The sequence below is a fragment of the Hippocampus guttulatus genome, chromosome 15 (genome assembly GCF_054856545.1).
Source record: "Hippocampus guttulatus isolate MCC_2025c chromosome 15, RoL_Hgut_1.0, whole genome shotgun sequence".
In the NCBI taxonomy this organism is placed as follows: domain Eukaryota; kingdom Metazoa; phylum Chordata; class Actinopteri; order Syngnathiformes; family Syngnathidae; genus Hippocampus; species Hippocampus guttulatus.
In genome coordinates this window covers 14,291,075-14,312,739 of record NC_141275.1, presented here as the reverse complement: position 1 = coordinate 14,312,739, position 21,665 = coordinate 14,291,075, and the positions used below count along the sequence as shown (strand labels likewise).

At 44.1% G+C, this 21,665-nt stretch overlaps 1 protein-coding gene across 5 annotated transcripts in view; it reads right to left on the bottom strand.

Annotated features, from left to right (window-relative positions):
- Positions 1–21,665, bottom strand: part of jade2 (jade family PHD finger 2) — a 37,234-nt gene that overhangs the window by 13,532 nt on the left and 2,037 nt on the right. For 2 of the 5 annotated variants that reach the window (XM_086130409.1, XM_086130405.1), the window contains exons 2-8: positions 20,335–20,398; positions 18,967–19,052; positions 13,664–13,839; positions 2,173–2,318; positions 1,674–1,885; positions 1,330–1,497; positions 304–420 (exon numbers count right to left, since the gene is read on the bottom strand). In XM_086130409.1, the coding sequence (XP_085986535.1) occupies positions 304–420; positions 1,330–1,497; positions 1,674–1,885; positions 2,173–2,318; positions 13,664–13,839; positions 18,967–19,052; positions 20,335–20,398 (969 nt within the window). Of the gene's footprint in view, positions 1–303; positions 421–1,329; positions 1,498–1,673; positions 1,886–2,172; positions 2,319–13,663; positions 13,840–18,966; positions 19,053–20,334; positions 21,525–21,665 lie in introns of those variants that run through there. The other 3 variants (XM_086130408.1, XM_086130410.1, XM_086130407.1) reach the window with 2 other exon arrangements.

Sequence of the window (21,665 nt, the reverse complement as noted above, 5' to 3'; positions counted from 1 at the left end):
ATGTGTCCAAATTGACCCTAAAATGGCCAGGTCAAACCAAAACGGAATGTCTAATCATGATTAGACATGCCTACCAAATTTCATGTTGTTGAAACTGGTTTCAGGGGCTGAATTGTCCCCCCCACCAAAAAAAAAAAAAATCCATTACAATGTATAAGACTCTGAAATGGTCACTTCAAACCAACAGGGCAGACTCCCCGTGTCTCTCAGGCAGAGCTCCCAAGACTTTTTTTGGTGGGCACACTCATCACATACATGCAGACCAAATTTCACGCTGCGCCGAAAAACTTAAGCCAGCAGTACCTGGATGCATGTTCCGGTGTGCTCTCGACACAGGCTACAAGACAGAGCCCATCGGCTGGCGGGAATGTGGGACACCTTGGTGATGGGCTCCATCTTCTCCGGACAGCCTATACTCACCTAGCACACAATTTGGGGGACTTGAAACACAACAGCTACACGTTCTACTTCATCATAATACTGCATTGTTATCCACCCCCCCCCCCCCCCTTGTTGGTCACTGTGCCAATCCATGACAGACAATTGTGCTGCGACTAATTGATCGGTCTGTTAATTGACCCTGATGTGTCACAGACACCCCCCCCCCCGCACACACACAAATTGAGGTGAGTTACATTGACCCAGAGGCTGCAGCGTTGTTTGCGTGTCTTTCCCAGCAGGAAAACAGGAAAAACCTCATAAAAATTGCATTAATAGAGATGCTCGAAGCTAAGCTTGAGTGTGTGTACGTGTTTCGTCAATTTGTGTGTGTGTGTGTGTGTGCGGGCATTTAAGTGAGAACTCTGTTGGAATTAAAGGCTGATTTACACACAAACAAACGTGCGCACACACACACACACGCGCAACCACTCTTCTTCAAGCATCCACACAAATGGGTCAAATTCTACTTATCAGGGATGACACACACACACATCGGCGCCAGGGAGAAAAAAAATGTCCAACTCGGTTAAGTCAACCACAAAAATTGGTCGACAAATGAATCCTTTAAAACTATATTTGTGACAACTGGAGTCAATGTTTGACCACTTTTGTGTTTTGGGATTCAGTTACTAGAGTAATCGATGGAATAATCAATAGGATTATCGATTCTTAAAAGATTAGTTAATGACAGCCCTGGTAAATATCGACTCAAGATGTATAGGAACTAACACACTTAGAGCTCGCAGCAAAAATGAATGGAACAGTGCAGGTTCCAGAGTACATAAAACCGCAATGTTCCAGCACAGGAACAAGCCATGCTAACATTAGCATGTGTGTTTATTTTGAGCAAATAGCTAGAGTAGTAGTAGGAGCAGTTATGAGCCTTACTTCAGGTATCCATAAGGCACAGCTGACGTGGACCCACTTGGTTCCACTGCGGGTGGGCTTGAGTGCGCCGCCCCGCTTGGGGCAGAGCAGACACTTGGGCTGTACGCCCAGGGCGCACATCCGACAAAGCCAGTTGCCCTGCGGGACCTTCAGGATGCCGTAGCAGGCCTACCAAAACAGAGAGAGAGAGAGAGAGAGAGAGAAGTTAGCCAGCTGTGCTAATCAGGCTATCTAAAATGCTAATGTTAGCCTGAGTTGCTATTTGCAGACAAATCTTGGCAGTCAGGTGAACGCCTCCTTTGTCTGGCTCAAGGTAAGTTCTACACTTGTTAAAAATGTGGGACCTGGTGCACGCAGACGTTGCACTTGTCGCAGAAGACCATCTCGTTGCCGTCCTCGCCTTCGGGGGAGCGGCAGACGTCACAGACCACATCTTCGTCGTACTCGATGCCCAGGCCTTCCTCCGCTTCGATGGCCTGCTGCATCTTCTCCTCGCACAAGCGCTCCAGCTCCACCAGGATGCGCTCCATCGTCAGCTCGGCCAGCTCAGGCAGCGCTGATGAGAGTTGGGGTTGGAGAGCAGCTAATGTTCAGTAACGCTCGCTAAATAGAGGTTATACACTGCAGTTTTTAAAATCATTGACTGATAGTCCCCCCCCCCCCGACTACAATAATCTCCCATTCATCATGGGAATTACAAGGTCTGGCGGAACACAACGGGTGAAGCGTGATATAGCGGGGGATTACATTCACTGCTAACAAGCTAGAGCTAAAGCTAGCTAAGATGTTGTTGTTTAATTTCGCCCCTCACTGTAATACAAAAATAAAAGTGCCAACACTCACCCATTTGCGCAAACTCCTGGTTGACAAGTTCCAGCCAGGCCACATCCGTGTCATCCAGGTCGTAGCAGCTGTACACTTGGCCGGGGAGAGGCAAAGCTTCCATGTCGCCCCCCTTGGATGTTACGTCTTGTGCCTCGGGCAGTAACCTAGGAGGGGAAAAACAAAAATGATTAAGAGTTCAATTGCTTGTTCCAAATTTGCGAGTCATTTTGGAAGGACAAGTTCATCTTTGAAAGACCAATGGAACATGTCTCGTATAATTGGCTCCAATTTGAAAACAAGTTAGGCTTTGAACTTATCCGAGGAAATCGTTAAAATGGTGGATGGGAAACAAAATGGCGGACTGTCTCTTCAAGCATGGTTCCTCGAGACATTTTGGAGTTTAATCATGAGAGAGAGATATGAAACATGACAGAGTTTCAGATTGTGCGGTGAAACTGGCCACCAAGACAATTTTTCAGTTTTTGACATTGGGAACACTATCAAAAATGGTCGTTTATTTGACCTAAGAATGACAATGATGATAAAACAAAGCAATTTCAAGAGGCGTGTTCCGACGCTCGCCGTTGAAAGTGTGTCAAAGGGAGCAATCGCGGTGGGGGAATGCGGGGCAGGAAGTTCCTCCGGGCGCTGTCTGCTCTCGAGCGCGTCCAGACTAAAACGTCTCCACGCTCAACAAGCGAGAGAAATGGGGGTCGGGAACTCTGCGTGACCCGGTGGGAGGCAGCCGCCTTCGACTGACGTTAAAGTCATGCGACACAACAATCACAACAGACGCACAGCGGGCAACTCCACGCAGTGAACCGCACGCATACTATTTCTCCGATGTTTTGCTTCGTGTTGACACGGGACAGTTGCCTACCGCCTTTCAAAGGATTGAAGTATTCAAAACAATCCAAAGACACTTTACAAAGTAAAATATTTTGTGCGATCTCCATTTAATATTCCACACATAAATTGATTAGATTAGTTGGGCGCCAATTTTTCACATTGTCTATCAAAAGGAAGTTAGCGAAATGTGCATACCTCAAACTTATCTTCATTTGTTGACCCCAAATCTGATAAAAGTGTAATTAAATAAATACTTTTGGGGCGGGGGGAGAAAAATATGGATACATTAAATAAGTGTATTATTCGGGCTATTCTTAATTCTGTTTTATGGTTTCTCTAAATCTTTGAGTAAATCTCAATGCAATGCCATGTTCATGCTCGATTAACCTTTTTTTTTTCCCGGCTTCTTCCGGCGATGAATTTTGTTTGTCCTATATGCAACAATTTTATTTACATTTTTTTTTCCCAGTCCTGACCCGAAATAAACCCTTTTGTCCGATTTTCTACTCAATTCTCCCTTAGCTCCATCGAGGCGGTGAGCGATAACGGTGATCTTAAAACTGTGCTTTTACAGCTTCCTTTTATGATCTAAAACAAACAAACAGACTGCTCTGATCTATTTCAGTCCGGGATGATAATTAAATAACACGGCGAATGGACACCTCACCATGGGCACACGCAGACGCACAAACACAGTGAGATGAGAGAATGGTGCTGTTATGTAAGGCGCAAAGCGGCTTGAGTGTCTCATTTCATCGGTGTGTGCGTGGTGTGCTTTTGTGTTCTTTTGTAAGACATTTAAGAGCGCCATGTCCACTGGAAATGTGAGGCTTTCTATTTAATCTGTCACTTTCATTGCTTCCATGACTCACCTCCTACATAATCATCACTTCGGCTTCGCATATACTAAAATTGGAACCAAGGCCACACTTGTACAGAAACGCACACTACATTAAAAAAAAAATAAAAAAAACTTCAGTTACTTTCTATTGTGTAATGTGGCTGCAGTGATCATAAAAAAATGGTGAAAGGGAGTAACGATGAATAAATTCTATGGGAGTCTGTTGTGCTCGTATAGCTCGTTTTTATCTGCGCCTGATTGAGTGTGAATTAACCCTTTTTAAAAAAATTATTCAGACTCGTCAAGTTTATTTCTAGTGTGGCAAATTGGCGGCGGTTATCACAACTTCCTGGCAAGAGGAGCAAGCTCACTTTTTTTTTGCATCTCCCCCGCCCCCTCCTTGGAAAACAATCATCTTTTGTCAACTTGCAAGTGTTGACACAAGAGACGCTTTCTCCAGCGTGGGCTAGGATCGTCTTGAGGCTCAGGACGCTTTCGACACGCACGCGGGCTATTGGAGATTGATGAAGTCTCAGATAAAAATTTGAAAAAAAGAAATGGGGCTGGGGGGGTGCCTATGCAACAGCAGGAAAAACGTGCAACAAGCTGGGAATAACATTCGGGAGTCAAGGGTGTCAAGTGAAGAAGGAAATTTTGCACCTCCAGCAAAGCACAAGCCACAAAAAGCGCTTTTATGTGCTCTCATTAATTTATGGCTTCATTAAACGTGCAGCGCAGACGCACAGTGAAGCAAATAATAACCTTGAGCGCCAGCAAATCACACAGTGTAAAATAAATAAATAAAAAAGTATGGTAAGGAAGAAAGGGAGCTATGAGTAGATGCTCCCGCCAGACGCAGACGTGGCTTCAGAGGAACATGCATGAACAGAAACAGGGGGGGGAGCAAAACGGCGCTAAATTGTGACGCTGTAGAGTGGGCTAACTCATTTTTGCAGGAGACGCACACCAAAAAAAATCTGGGGAATTCATATCTTGGAAACGTGATCTGGCCCAGTGTTGCATTGATGAATCAGGAAAAGGGCAAGTGCAAAAATGTGCGGAAATGGAAGTAAACTGTGATTTAGCCTGGCATTAATTTTGGAAAAAAACATTTTCCTCTGTTCAGTTTGGCACTTCATTTATAAATGAGACAAATGGAGTTAGCCCACTCTTGTCCTCTGTGGCTCGACAATGTTAGTCTTGTAAAAATGCGAGTAAAAAGTGTGATACAGAAAAATGTCATGTTTGCACTGGAAAATATTTGATTAACATCATAAGTCTGAGTGTGTGTGTTTAAAATGTCATTCTTGGAATACCTCGCAGCCACAGGCTGGCTGAGAAAAAAACGCGATTCCCTTTCTTTCTCATAATCCCCCCCTAAATGCCCAAACCTTTCACAGCACCACACTCTCCCTCTGTGTGCACGTGTGCTTGTGTGTGCGTGCGTGTGTGTGTGTGCCAACAGACAGGCTCTGCATCCTCTGCTCGCATGCTAGAAAGCACACTGAAAGGGCTAAATCTGTATACACGAGTTACAGTTGCAGCTGGTGTGAAAGTGCCACAAAAATCACATTTTGGACTGAATATGAGAGCGGTTAAAGAGTGATACAGCAAAACTGCAATATGCAGGATTAACACTGCAGTATTTTTGTGGCCACACGGGGGCGGTAGGAAAGGAGAGCGATGGTGTGAGTCCAATGTTCACTTCGCGTAAAGGAACACGTCAACTGATGTCTGTTTTTTGGGGGGGGGGGGGGGTTGTAATATAAAAAAATCTCCCCATAAAATTCAATATCTCAACTTAATTCTGGGAAAAAGACAATTTCACAAAAAATGACACAGCCGTCATATTTGACTTGAGAGTGAGCTGCCATTTTGTGTGCGGTTGAGATGCCACTACAGTGAGCCTGTTGTTATGGATATGAGAGCGACTTATTAACACCTCCGCTCGAGAGGAGCTGCAGCCTGTGCAAATGTTTGACAAAAGGGTGAGGAGGGGAAACCAAAGGGGGGAGGGAGAATGCGGCCAACATTTGGGCAAACAAGGCCGGCGGGAATTTTTTCATTCATATCGCTCGCTTGGCTAGTAGAGGAATGAGTCACAGTGGGAGGAGTGGACTACACAACTGTAGCATCATCCAGAGATTAAAGCACAGCAATAGTCCAGAGGAAAGAGGGCAAATGCAGTAAAGTGGAGAATGAGGAGCGTTAAGTTGCAGCAGCTGGACGGTAACAGGTCCGACAGGCTGAGCTCGCCACGGCAAGAGGAGACTGAGGGCCACTGGAGCAAAATGCAAACAAGCAAAAGGGTAAAATGGCATAGTCAACGGAGGATAGAGAGCACCTGCAGCCAGGTGGAGACAGAGGAGTCGAACGCTAGGGCACAGGCACAAGTTAGGCAAACATATTTGAGGTGGGAGTCGGGGCCAATCCGGCAAAGTGGAGAACATGGGGCATGAGCAGCTAAGGCACAACAACGGCTTACGCTAAGAGGAGAATGAGGGCCAAATAGAGACTAGAGAGTACATGTTAAGATCAAGTATATTTACAGTACATGGGGATTTTTGTTGTTGTTGTCATTTCTAGCCCTCTCTCGACAAATATTACAACATTCCAGTCATACTCAAGTGTCTGTTTGTGAAGTGTCTGTTTGTGCAGAGTGTGTGTGCGTGTCTGAGTCCGTCCTTCAAAAGATCATGAAAGACCACAAGAGAGATGGAGAGACCACAATTCCAGGTACTCAAACTCCCGCTTCCTGGTTAGGATGATGTCACCATCCCCTTGTGTGTGCGTGTGTGTGTGTAAATTGCTTTTATGGCCCACTATGGGAAGCGAATGAGTCACGCTGTTGTTCCAGGAAGCAATACAATATGTATGGGTAGTGTATCAAGTATAGATGCGATGACGCACACGCGTTTACACACAAACGCGCCCTCACCTGAATGCAAACACGTGGCAACGTCGCTAACGTTACCGCCAAGTCTTCTGAAGCCAACGAGGTGAGTTGGGTCGTTTGAAGGAGGAGAAATTGGCTCGGTCACATGCACAGTTAAGAGGAGAGTGTTGCTTTGTTGTTAGCATTTTTATTTTATTAATATTTTTTTAAGTATTAGCATTCAAAGGATGCAGAGGGCCTTTAACAGGGTAAGCTAACTTATCTGAAGGCAGACTCAAGGCCGCAGCAGTATGACGGAGTAGAGTAATGAAATGTGCAGAGCTACGCTAATGGTGCCGACCGGAGCCAAAGGGCCACTGCAGCAAAGTGCAGACTGTGGAGTATCATGGTCAAGTGTCAGAAGCTCAAATCCCTGAGGGGAGATTGAGGGCGACGTGGAGATAGCAGACTTCCTGTGTGTGTTTTGAGTATGGCTCGATAAACGTGCATGCCTAAGAAATTTTGGGGGCTACATTTTCAACGACGACAAAAAAAGTTTGATTGCACGTCGGATCCTAAAATGGCCACTGTGAGCCAAAATGGCCGACTTCCTGTCTTCCTTCCAGCATGGCTTCTTGAGACTTTTTGTGGGTCAACTCAAGATAGATAAGCCTGGCAAATTTCATGTTGCAAAGTGAAAGCGGTTTCCGGGGCGACATTTTTTCAAAACAGTTTTGTCACGAGTCACAAAACTTCCCTGCCAGGCTCAGAAAACTGAGATTCCTGACATTTTAGCATTGCGCAAACTCGGTTCCAATTTAGGGTCAGGCGGACAAGGACCCGTGGAAATTGCTACTTGAGATCAAAATGCCCAACTTCCTGTGACTATCAGACCATATTGTGCATATTTCATTAGCTCTGCATATGCGCCGTTATATTCGCTCCTGTGTCAGCCGGATGTGGCAAAGAACCACCAAAAAAAACATTTCTGGCCACACAATGTTCTCAACTACCCACAATGCAGCAGTCGCTTGCCATTAAGTGACAGGCAGGTTTGTCTCGGAAGAATCCGCGGCTTCCCTCAGGGCTGCTGACTCTGCGAACATCCCCCAAAGATGAAAAACAGCCTCTGCTAATAACCTTTAGCGAGCTTTGATTTTTTTTCATTTTTTCTCTCCTTTTGATGCCAGGCGCTGTTTTAAAGGATGCTCGTGGAAAATCTGCGCTTGTTAGTCGGGCCCGAGGGAGAACAGGATGTTTGCATAGTTCAGAATGTTCTCATGACAGTTGAGCTGAAAGTCAAAATAATTTATTATTATTTCTTTCAAGAAATCTCTGTTTAGCTAGAATGATTTGACGTCATAGAACGGTTTGTTTTCAAACTTTTTCACCCTCGCACCCCATAATTGTTGGCAAACTTTTCAAGCGGCGCACCCCCTTCAACAGCCAGCGCCGGTGACAGCTCAAAGCTATCCCCTAAGCACGACTCCAGACAAAACAAACATTAAAGCCTCGGGCGAGTGCCCGATTTGCCTTCGACACCGTTTCGAAACCTCACAAGAAGCTGGCGCCGCCGGCAACGAGAATTCATTCTCGTTCCCAACATGTGATTAAACGGACAGTGATGAATTCACCAAAGCGCGCCGCCGGCTGACTGCCGCGGTCCTCTCTGGCTCTGCGAGGCAATCACTTGGACTTGAAACGTGGCGGCGCTCGCGTCGGCCAAAAGCAAACAAATCAAAGTGGAAGCAAACCCGCTGACCGTGCGTAACGAAGAACCGAGGGGGGGGGGGGGGCGAGTTGGACTTTTTCGCGCCTTTCGGCCACACCGGTCACGCATACTGTACAACCCACCAAAGTCACCTGCCCAAAAAAAACTAGAACATTGAACCCGAGTATTCAGCATCCGAGTATCCTCTGAAACATGATCCGACCACAACCTCAAACAATTCATCCAACCGCTCCGTCCGGCATCCGGTTGAGCCCCATGGTTCAACCCCAGCTAGCGGTTTTACTAACGCGTCAAACATTTCTAAGCGATGATCAAAAGCTTTATGAAAACAATTTTGCATGGGAGCAGTCAAAGAGTCGTTAATCCCCTCAACGATCCTCTGCCACCTGCCGTTGAAAGGAACTCGTCCCCGGCAGGAAGACATTGCCCTTCTCTCATTGGACGGCATCCAACTAATCAAGGCAGCCAGTTGCAGCGTTCCCGACCGGCCGGCCGGCCGTCTGGCCGGCCGCCCTCGACGGAATAACAAGCGAAGCTGGACGTGCAGACGCCGGCCGCTTCCAAAGGGTGAGTCAGACTCCCAAGCAAAACCCGTTCACCCCATTTTTTTTTTTTTTTCCGGGCAGAAGCAAACCCAAACAACCTGGAGATGAGTCAGCAGTTTTGGTGCGAGATGAAGGCTGATCAGGTGTCCTTTGTGCAACTATCATTTGGCACCAGGCTCTGGCTTTTCGGGAAGGACTTGGCCTGACTTGATAAATGATGCCCCCCCCCATCCCCCCCAAAATGATGACGGTGAGGAAAACAAGGCGATTCCACCGGTTCACGACCCCGCCGCTACGGTTTTGGCGGCGACCAACCCACGTGTTTCTAGGCCGCGTTCTGTGTCTTTTGTGGTCTTCTGGGACGGGTATCCATCCCGAAGTTTTGAAAGATGTTCGCCACCCGCGGATGTGCGGCATTCTTTCCTGCCCGCTTCAAAGCGAAAGCAAAACCCACAAGCGGGAGACGCTCCGGGCCGTGAACCCGCCGACGGCCATAAAACGTCGGCGTTGGGCGGGTGATTACACATCAAGTCAAAGACAAAATCATAAACGGCAACTCCAAGGGGAAGAAAAAAAAATAAGCTCATTGTGTCTGGACAGGAAGTTGCGATGCAGGCTGGGCATCGAAAAGTCACTTGGTTCGATCGCGGGTTTCGGCACATAACGCATGAATTTTCCTTTTATGGTTAGCCAAGCTGTCAATCATCAATGTCTGAAGTGCAAAACTGAAGACGAAAAGATTTGTTTTTTCCATAACACTGAAAATTATATTCTGGCAATATTAAAAATATCAGACTGGAATGTCAGAAATGTAGTCCATAAAATAACAATGTTATGCTTGTAATATGAGAAACCGACTCTCACAAAATGCCCAATTTAAAAAACAATTGTCCACATAAAATCACAATGTTACTCTGGCAAAACGACCATTTCCCCCCTCCCCCTAACATTGCCAATCTACTGTCACCATACTACTACTTTAACCGACCGATATTAGCACTTATTTGCAAAGCTAGCATTTTTTTTACACCTCCTCCGATGACATTTATTCTCTGAATCCAATTCTAGTCATTTAAAAACGACAATTGCTACATCATAAAAGTTTATCTTTGTGACTGCATGACTTTATTCTCCGAGGTTGACAACTTTGACTGCGACGTATTCATCTTAAACATCTGCTCACACTTGTGTGACCGTCAAGAATGTCAAAATGCTCCTTTGAAGACTTCCCGTGCGGTAAATCAAAGTTGTTGTTTTTTTCTCCATGACAGCTCCAAATATAATTGACATAAAAAGGGGGCGTTTATGACTCAACAGCTAACACAAGATATGCAAATGATGAGTTGGACGCCAACTGTGCACATGAACACTCCTGTGTCTCGTCTATACGTGACCCAAAAAAAAAAAAAAAACGTTTCATCTTTGGGGGATTTCCACACGCTGCTTTTGTGGCACAAATGACGCTGGAAAAACACAGCATCTACGTCTGTTACCGAGGGCACCGTCACTCATTTCTACTCTTTCGTTTTGACTCGGGCGCACGCACTTCTGTTTCCTTCTGACCTTTCGCTGGACTCGGACGACTTTACGAGCGCGCCACTCTCACGCGACACCGCGATTGAAGAAATCGTTCAACAGGAGAGGGGGGGCTAATGCGAGGTTGAAGAATAACTCGACTCAACGGTATTTCTCCAGCACTTTAAAACAAACCGCCGCTGTAGACAAAGTGCTGTATATGGAGCAAAAATAATTCATACAAAAAAAATAAAAATAAAAAAATCAAGTCTCATGCTCAGTCAAAAGCTAACGTATAAAAATGAGTTTCAAGATGAGTTTTAAAGACGGGCAGCGTGGGGGTTTGCCGAACTTTTATTCCAAAGAGAGGGAGCGTCAGAACTCTAAAATGTATGGGGACCCAGTGAGGGAATGCAAGAGTCTGAGTTATGTGCTCCCTCTTATGAGCACCAGTCAAGAGGCGAACAGCAGCATTCTGGACCAACTGGAGACACTTCATGGAGGAGTGGTTGACTCCAAAGTAAAGTGCCAGGGATGTGACATAGACATCAATTAATGTTTTCAACTGCTCTTGAGAAAGGAGAGGCTGGACTTTTGCCGAAGATGAAAGAAGTTGAATTGAACAGCGGCACCAATTTGCCAGTGGAATTTCAAATCACTGTCCGGTTTAAGACCCAAGTTCGAGACTGTTGGCTTAATATAAGGAGCCAAGGGAGGGGGGGGGGGACCACAGGATGGTCCCCGTGGGATCAAACATCATCACTTCTGTCTTCTTTTCATTGACATTCAAAGGAGGGTGGATCCAAAGTGCAAAGACATAAAACACACGATGGATGACATAAATACATCTGGGGCTGGTCATATAGACCCAAAAATGTGGCGCTGAAATGACTTAAAACCTCATGAACTCCAATTGTAACAAATTGGCAGCAAACTTCACAACAAGCGGCAGTTTGGCAGCTAACAAAAAAAAAAAAAAAAAAAAAAAAAAAAAAAAAGACTCTTCCGAGCTGTTTTATTGCCATTACTACTTGATGTTTACGGTCAAACTAAACATCAAACAAAGTTGCATATTTAGACAAACTGTATAACTTTGGCTTCCAAACATCCAACGGCTTAATGCTAACACATAATATGAAAATGGATGGAATATTGAAGCTAGCATCGATTTTGTGGCCGTTGTAACCTTTGAAACAACATAACATTTTGACCATTATAAATGAAAATTTTTTAAAAACCTAATCAATCCATCTAAAAAAACAACAACAATTTTTAATCATGAACAAGTGTCTAAAAACTGATTTAAAAATGTCGAATCTGAACCTTTTTATTCTGACATACATATATACTGTATATATATGCACAAAGCATACAACAACAACTATCATAAAATGTTAAAGAGCTAAAAGCAAAACAAATGGAAGCTCAACTCCAGGTTAAAGCTTCTCTGTTTTCTTCCTCCATTGCTCACACTGCAGTCGATCCTCAGGCGCAGACATATTTTCCTCCTATTTTTTTTTCGTGATGAATAATGACATCATCACTAAAAATTGTTGGAGTGGAGAAGAAGAAAAAAAAATAGAAAAAAGGAAAGAGCTGCGGGCACGTCTGGCTTTGACAAAACACTCGTCTTCCTCTTGCACTTTTTCTCTCTCAGCCTTCACTTTTCATTCCCGGTTGCAGGCAAGATGAATATTGTGCCAATAAATCCATAATAATATGGGGGGGGGTTAAACATTTTAACAATGATAAAGAAGGTATTTGTAAAATTATGAGGAAATAAAGTCGTAATTTTAAAAGAAAAATCAGGTCAGAGTAAATTTGTCATCGTATGAGGAGAACTTTTTTTTTAATTTATGAAGATGCATTTTTCATTTTAAGAGGGAAAAAAGATCATTTATAAGGATTAAAGTTGAGTAAATTTTTCTCAAGAGGGGAAAATAATTCCACGAGGAAAAATGGAAATGTGAGATATTTGTTACACCGTGAGGGGAAAAAAATTGGGTGATTTTGCAAGAATAAATTTATAATAATAATGCATAAAAATCTGTAATTCTTCAAATATAAAATGTGTATATTTTGAGAGGAAATTTTGGGGAGAAAAAGAATTTAGTTAAAATATTGTGTGGAGAAGTTTGTAAAATTGTAAGAAAATCAAAGTTGTAATTTAAATAGAATAAAGTGACTGGCTACAAGGGACTCCCACTTTAACAGTTACAGAGCCACCTGCTGCTCTGGCATGCTCACAACATGAGCACAGTTGACTTCCAAGAGGAAAAGGAAGGGTGCGGAGGAGTGATGCGAGAGTGGCAAAACGCTGAATGAGAGATGAAAAACGAGCCTCCGTCCGTTCATGCTGTGCCATTTGTGTTTTCGGGCTGTTCTCGTTTCGACGCTGATCATCAAAAGGTTCGCCTCCATTCGCGCTCGCCTATCTGGACCATGTGTCTTTTTCCTTGACAATCTGCTTCTACGTCGCTGCCTACGGGCGCACATCCGTCTGCAAGTGTGTGTGTGTGTGTGTGTCTGTCTGTGTGCGCGCGCACGAATGCGAGTGAGATATGAGCCCATTAGCCAGTGTAAACACTCAGCAAGACACATTGATCTCTTCCCGTGTTCGCCCCACAAACGATCAAGTACGATGGCATATCTATTGACTGCTTTGTCTGCTTGGGGATCAACTGTACAAACAAAAAAAAAATAATAATAATACAGACTCGAAAAAGACACAAGAAGTCAGTCATTTTGGTTCAAAGTAATGTTGGATAACTCTCGAAACATTTTTGAAAATTCAGCCCTTCAAGCTAGCTTCATTAGCAAGATGAAATTTAGCAGGCATGTCCACCAGGAGCGGACAAACAAAAACCTTTTCGGGGAAGGTGGGGAGGGGCTCTGAGCCCAGTTTCAATCAACATGAAACTTAGTTGACTTGCCTATCATGTCTCAAGAGCCATGCTTGAAAACACACATGAAGTCAGCCATTTTGGTTCACAGCGGCCATTTTAGCTAAATTTGATGACTCCTCATCACAAATGTAACATTTTTAGAACATTTCCATTGATCAACACAAAGTTTGAGCGGTCCTTTCGAAGATGAACTCCCACAAATGTTGTCCGACTTCGGAAAATTGACTAGCTAGCCCGTTCATGTACCGTGTTGCATTGTCTGACCTGACCACAGGCTGCGGGATGGCCTCCAGGTTGGCGGGCACCTGCACTCCTTTCTCCCACTCTTGCCTCCAAGGGTCCGACAGCACGTAAAAGTCGTCGGGCCCCAGCTGCGCAGAGTCGGGAAGCTTCATGGCCGTGATGAAATCTGTGCGAAACACCTGAAACAAGCACACGGGGAATTCCGTTTTTCCAACCACTCTTGAGCCAAAATCAACAACAAAAAACAAAACAAAACAAACAAACCCCGGGGCATATCATGTAAAATGGCGTTTTTTTTTTTTAAAATTCAGTCAGACAGCTTTTAAATGCAACTTTCTATTCAGGCGACTGATACTGACAAGCAGAACAACTTAATGCTGTTCCATTCATCTGTGTACCCACCTGCTGTTATTTTTACAACTAAGGCCTAACGGATTATTCGGCCAGAGGATTTGATGAGATGATATTAGGTCTTTTAAATGCGCAGATTTTTTTTCGGTTGCGTGCATTTTTATTTATTTTCAAAAAAATACACCTCATAACATCAGATAAAAAAGTTCAAACATTCTGCCCCACCTAAAAAAAAATAAAAATAATAATTCACTTTTTGCAAAATTGTTCTCAATGTGGCAGACTTAAACAAATACCAAAGGACAACGAATATATCATTCAAATGGATGTTATTCATATCTTTATTGTTTTATTCATTAAATATTTTTTAATTAATCGGTTCTCAGAATATACTCGACCAGACTGAAATCGAGATGGGCCTCCAAAAATCCATAGTGGGAATAATAATAGCTTTGTGCTCGACTAAACAGGCCCAGATTTCACACTGACTGATTCCATTTGTGAGTAAACAGAGACGAGATTGTCATGACTTCAGTTTATTTACTTTGGTGACCTTTTTTCTTTGCTTGGCGACGCACCGTGAGATTGGTGCCTTGGCTGAATAAAGGTTAAGTAACATTGCTCGAAGCAATACAAGTCTGACAAGTATGTGTCATTGCTCATCCGACCACAAACACGCGAAGCCACCAATGAAACTAATACGGCAACGAGACCAATACTACACAAACGACTTCTGCATTTTTCAGCCTGCGTACGTCTGCGCGCGCGCGCACGTGCGTGGGGTGAGATGAAGGGTGACATTTAAAAGCAGGAAGTCCACTCTCACATCCATGTGAATGCACCGCGACACATGATACTGACACCAGGCCACGCACCCACGCAGACACATGCTGTGGACAATCGACGCACGCGCGCGCACACGCTATGCGCATGCGTGTGCGCGCACGTGCTCCACTCGCGCCGCGTTTACACTGCTGAGTCACTTTCCCACAGAGGACAGTGACAAAGTGCTCCAAGTGCTTTTAAAGGCCAGCTGACGTCTCACACACACATGCACACAGTCACATCGCTCTGAAACTGGAAAAACAACAACTTTGACAGACGGCACTTTGGGTAATTAATTTTAATGTCCGTCTGCGGCATTTCGGGAGTGCTGCTCTGGTCGCCGTACATCTAAGCCAGTAGGGGGCGTCGACAAATGGCTTTTTATTCAGACATTTGGTCGTCACTGACCTTGTGTTCCCAAATGATTAGTTTCCAGTTTTATCGCCGAATTTCACCATTCTGTTCCACCCACACGTAAGAACGAAAAAGACTTTTCGTCAAATTGGCATCACCCGTTTGGCGAGTGTCCAAGGTTGACGGGAGCGGAATCAATTTTCACTGGGATGAAGGCGCCTTGCAGCTTCTTAAGGCATTACTGGGAAGGATGTGGAAGCATCATCGTCATGGTGACCCAACACAACGTCACAGCAGATGTCGCCACTCAGATGGAGGAGGCTAATTTTAGTGCGAGGAGCTTGGAAGGTCCACGGGAGGCGTGCGCGCGCTCGTGAGTGTGTGCAAAATGAAAAAGATCATATTAATCGCCACTATTCAAAAGCGCAGCGTGGTGCCGTGCGGCTTTTTAACATTTAATTTGGAACCCGAACCCTCCCTTCAAACCCGAATCATTCTTTGAAACCCTAAGAATGTCTTGAAAACCTCATTTTCAACAACTACTACCTACTTTGAATCTGTAACCCAAATTCAAATCCCTAATTTGAATAACGCACCTCTTGAAATCTTACGAAAACATACGAAAACCTTTATTAGTCTCGCAATGGAGAAATTCCCAATTCACAGCAGCAAAGTTATGAAAGGAAGAAGTAGAACAACAAAATATAGGAGCTGCTGGAAATAATATGCTACTTTGAAACCCAAACCCAGGCTTGACACACTAAAGTGAAATCCTACTTGAATTTGGTGCGGAAGAACAAGACCATCAAACACCCCTGGGACTCTCCGGTGTCACAATTATTTTTTCAAACTAATAATAAATAAAAAATAACCATCCCAGAAGAGCTTGTCAAAACAAAACCGTTTTTTGTTTTTTTTCTCGGCTCCTTTTAGCATGAATGAAAGGAGTCGCACTCAAGATGCTGGCTGGTCTTTTGAGTTCTTTCCCCCGCCGCCAGACAAAATCATGAGACTGTAAAAAGCCGTCAATGGACATAAAAAGCCGGCATAGAAACGTGAATGGGATTTCCTCCTCGGGACGGCAAATGTCACATCCTGCCACTGGCGCTAGCTCGTTTGCGAGTTCAAACCAAAATGCTAAAAAGGACGAGAAAAAAATATATAAATTTTAAAAAAAATCAGCAGATGTGCCACAAGCTCAAAAGGGAAATTGGGATCGGGCTCGCAAATGGATGTTGCACCTGTGGTGATGTGGTATTCATTGGGGTGCATAATTAGCTTTAAAAACAAAAACACCCCCCCCCCCCTAACAATAAAAGCTACATTTCAAAGACAATTCCAAATTCAAAACCCCAATCCTTGTTTGAAACCCAAACCCATGCTTGAAGCTCTCATTTGAAACCCTACTTTGAATCTCTAACACAGGCACGGAACATTTCTCCAAACCGTAACCCAGGAATGAAAGGCTACTTTAAAATTCTTAATGCAACAAATTTGAAACCCAAACATGCAACAAAAATCGTGTCTTGTACACCGACTTGGAAAATCTAATCCTATCTTGAAACTCTATTTTAAAACCCAAACACTTGTTTGAAACCCTAATCCATGCGTCCAATCCTAATTCATTCATCTTCCGAACCGCTTTATCCTCACTAGGGTCGCGCGGGGGGTGCTGGAGCCTATCCCAGCTGACTTCGGGCAGCGGGCGGGGGACACCCTGAATCGGTTGCCAGCCAATCGCAGGGCACCAATCCTAATTGAAAACACTAAATTGAATCCGGAATCCAAACACGCTAATTTGAGACTTAAATTGAAAACCGTAAATCTGCCTTGAAAGCGCATCACTAGCTGGAAACCCTATTTCGGGACCGCTCGGCGTGTGAAGGCTGCGTGACGGCATGAATATGAAGCAGAGTAGAGTACGAGTGGAACTTAAGAGTGAGTGTGAGGCAGCAAACACGCTCTGAAAACCTACAAAGAAAAAAAGTGGGTCACTGAAAAGCCAGATAATGAAGGAGACTTTAGAGACACCCCCCGCCCCCATTCCAGCCCCCACTTTCTTTTTCTGCCCTCACTTCTTTGGAGCGTGGTGCAAATAGACAAACGTGCAAACAAATGTCTGCGAGGAAGAAGATGTGACCCACTTATGGAAACTGGTGCTTTTAAAACAAAACTCGACTGATACATGATTCATGGGGGGGGGGGGGGGGTTCAAAGAATGCTAGTATAATATTTTCAAGACATCACCAAAACTGGCCAATATGTCATGCAATTATAATACATGACATGCAACATCAAGTCCTTAGATTTCTTTTTTTAGGAGAAAATCTATTTCAGAACGCTGGTCAAAATTTGTTCCCCTAAAATTAGAAATAATCTTCATGAACAAAGATGCCTGAGGTCTGGTTTCCAGCTGATTATTACCTCCCCGAAAAAACCTTATTTGAAACCCCAAGTCTGGTTTGAAATCTTAATTCTGTTTTGACACCCCAACCTTTGTTTGAAACCCGAACCCAGACTTAAAACCCTCATATGAAAGTCTTGTTTGAAACCCTAACCGTGGCGTGGGACCCTAACTTGAAAGTAAGGCTTTGAATACACTTGTGCAAAATGCATACACTTCTTGTGCAGAGTAATAATCCACCAGGATCAAATACTTGTGTGTGTGTGTGTCCAGGGGCGATGTTGTTGCCATGTTTTGACAAGTGTCAACACTTCCCGTGGGTAATAAGCAAAAGGACATTTCCCCCAAGACCAGCTTGAATTACACACACACGCACAGGAAGTTGTTATGGGGTCTCAGGATGCAAACATGCTCTTTTTTTTTTTTTTTTTTTAAACGCTGCCAGTAAAGCGTCGGCCGCAAGAAGTGAACTGCGACTGCCTGTAAGTATCCGGAACGGTCTTAATCAAAGCAGCCTTGTAGGAAAAAGCTCCAGTGGAGGATGAGCAAGAAATAGACACACGACTCTCGATTTAACTTGCCGATTTGAAACTCTTCCCTAAACATAATTTTCAAAATATTAAGACATTATTTCCAAGGGCGAGATCAAAACAATGATGCCACAGTCAATATGTTCAGCGCTTATCTTAGCATAGCAACCGCTAATTGCTTTCAGTCCAAAGTTATTTTGGTCAATTGTTCTCCTTCAACCGGGAGGAATTTGCAAGCCACAGCGCGTCCTTCGCGGCAACCATTTTTCCGCTCCTTGCGCCACGCTTAGTCATTTTAGAATCCTACGGGACTGCTCGAGGCGACCGCTCACGGCGACCGCTCAGGCAACCTGCCACTTTGTCCGACCGCATCGTGCCGGCCGTCAGAGCGCTGTCGGGAGACCAATGTATTGACTTTGGACACGGCCGGTTGGGCCAGTTAAACACGAGTGTGCTTAAAACCCTGATTTCAAACTCTAACCCAGGCTTGAAACCCTAATCGTAGACTTTACCCCCTCTTTGAAAACCTCATTGGAAACCTTAACACTGGCAAATAACCCGAACATGAAATCCAGTCTTGAAACCCTCATCCTAATTCAAAAATGCTGATTTGATCGAGGGAAATCCATCCCTGACTTCAACTCCCAATCCTCATTTGGAACCCTAACCAAGGCTTAGTACTGGAATTTGAAACCCTAATGCACGCTTACAGCCATCATTTGAAACCTTAATCCTCCCCAAGCTTGACATCCTAATTGGAAGTCTTCACTCTGGCTTGAACGCCTTGAAAAAGACCAATTAGCCGGGAATGTGGGCTGATTGGCGTTCAGGTTGTCCCTCACCTCTGAATGCTTCTTGTGCTGGTGTCGCACCCACGTGATGCTGGTTGCCGCGTTCTTGGACAACCTGGACCATGACGTCACCTGACCTGCAACGATCAAAAGAAAAAAAAAAAACATCAACACATATCTGAGCTAATGCCGAGAATAAGGATCAATACAAACGCAATACACACCCTACTTTTTGTTCACGAGCGACAACGGAGTCAAAGCAGGAAGTAGCATGGTTACCAAAATAAAATATATGTGCGAGCGCACTGCCTGTCACAGAATATCATAACCAAAGTCCCTTTGTTGACAAAAAGCTACTCAGTGCGCATCCTATCAAGCCAACAGCATTGAAGAAAAAAAAAAAACCAGGAAGTAGAAAGTTCACAAAATAAAATCCCTATCAACTCTCAAACGGTTTCTAAATATCTAAATCAAACTCCCTTTGTTTGCAAAAAGCTGGCGGCCAAATGAGCGTGTGCCAGCCAACTACTGGGCAGCTAGCACGTAAAGCTAACATAGCATCTGACCTTTTTGAGCGCCGCTATAGTGGCTGTCAAAACTGTGCGAACACCCAAACTCAAAACACACCTCGCTACCCACATGAGATCCAATTCAACGTTATTTGTTCGCAAAAAGCGACTCGACAATTGGCACCTAATTGCTTTGCTCGTGTGTGTGCGCGCGTGTATGAGTTTGTTCAGACAAGTCAAATAGAGTGTTTGCAGAAGTGGAGGAAAATATGCTGAGTGGGAGGCAACACACACACACACACACACACACACACTAGGTGCTAATGAACAGCCACACACACTCTACCTCCATTAAAGTTACTGTCACCTCCTTTCAGAGTCGCACAATTCAGCTCCACTCGGCAATGCTGTCAATGTTTACCTTTCAAGTTGTGTAGTGTGTGTGTATTTATGCGTGTGCGTATTTATGTGTTTTTACAATTAATATAAAAATTTAATTTTGTCTTAAGAAGCACAAAAGTGGAAGATTTTTTTTAAAGTAAACAATATTGTGACTAACTAAATAAAAGTAATTTAAAAAACAAAACAAAAAGTTTAATGGTTTTGTGCTGAGGATACAAAATTATATTTATGATATTATTTTAAAGTTAAAAAAAGTACTAAAATAAAAATGCATCCATTAAGACTAAACAAAAAACATTTGAAAAATTACCTTCTCCAAAATAAAAAATATCTATTGTAAAACGGCTTAAATGGCGGGAGAATAAAAATACAAGCAACTAAAAATACAAACAATTAAAAGATGTTTTTCGTTTTTTTTTTAATATGCAAAGAATGCAATCATGCTTGTGTGTTCAAACAGAAAGTGAAATGCAAAGTCTGTTTTAGATGCGGAGAAAAAGAAACTTACTGTCGGTGGTGTCCGAGTCGTTACTGCTGGTGGAATATTTCCTCCTCTTCGTCTCGATCTCCATCTACCGGGACACCGCCGCCGACAACAACACCACACACACACAAAGTCAGAGCTACGGTCGTCATGGGATACTCACAAATGCATCCATGATAAACATACATTAAGTAACTAACGGCAGACGCACAAACAGCTACGCAACACAGGCTGTTTGCCTCAGAACACACACACACACACACACACACACACACACAGAAGGCAGAGGTCAGTCAGTTTGATAGAGAATCGTTGCATATAAATTGCTTCATAATGCTAGTGTGTGTGTCCGCCTGCCTTGCCAGCCCCGTTTTCACCTTCACCTGTCCCTCATCCCTCACTCGCTGGCATCCGAACACGATAAGGAAAAAAGTATTGGGACAGCGTCCACTGCTCAGAACAAGGTGCAGTCTGAACACTCGACTTTCAAGCCCCAAGACAGAGTTGAGATCCCAATTTCAGTACCACTCATGTGAAATCGTAACCCGATTTGAAAGCCTAATACATCGATTATAAAAACAATTCTCCATTAATTTAATTACCGACCAGTTGTCGATTAATCGATTAATACTTGCATCTTAAACACATAATCGAAATACAACACAGACCCGCCCCCCGCAAAAGAAATCTGTCGATTTTTCTGTTGTAAACAAGGAGAAATGTCAGAATGATCTGCCTATAATTCCAATTTACAATAAAATTTTTATTCAGTATATTTTTTTCATTAGTCGACAGATTAATCGCTTCTCTGAATATTATTCTGTCAAATATCAGAATAACCCCCCCCCCCAAAAACAATTTAAAATCCAGATTGGGTGTGCCCTATTTGAAACCCGAATCATCATGACTTGCAAGCAGACGTTTCTCTGCAGATAAACAGAAATGTACGCCGCGTACATTCCGGCATGACGTTGCTCCACCCTCCCCTCCACTTTCCTCTTAATCTTCATCTGCCTCCTCTTCCTCAGTTCGTCACTGCACCACGTGGTGGTCCTTACCCCTTTTTTTTCACCCAATCACAGCCCAGCACACACACACACACACACACACACGCGCGCGTTTCACGCCCACACACACGCACATGTACACTGTATATACACTTGTGAGTCGCATGATGATGGAGGCACGAGGGATGAAAAGATGAAGGCCTGGAAACAACATCTTGCCACATAAGACCCTCGGGGGGGGGGGGGGGGGGGTTGGGAGATATGCAACACACGCACACACACACACATTATGACTCATCTCCAATTTCGAACCCAGCAGGAGGAGGGAGGGAGCATGTGTGTGTGTGT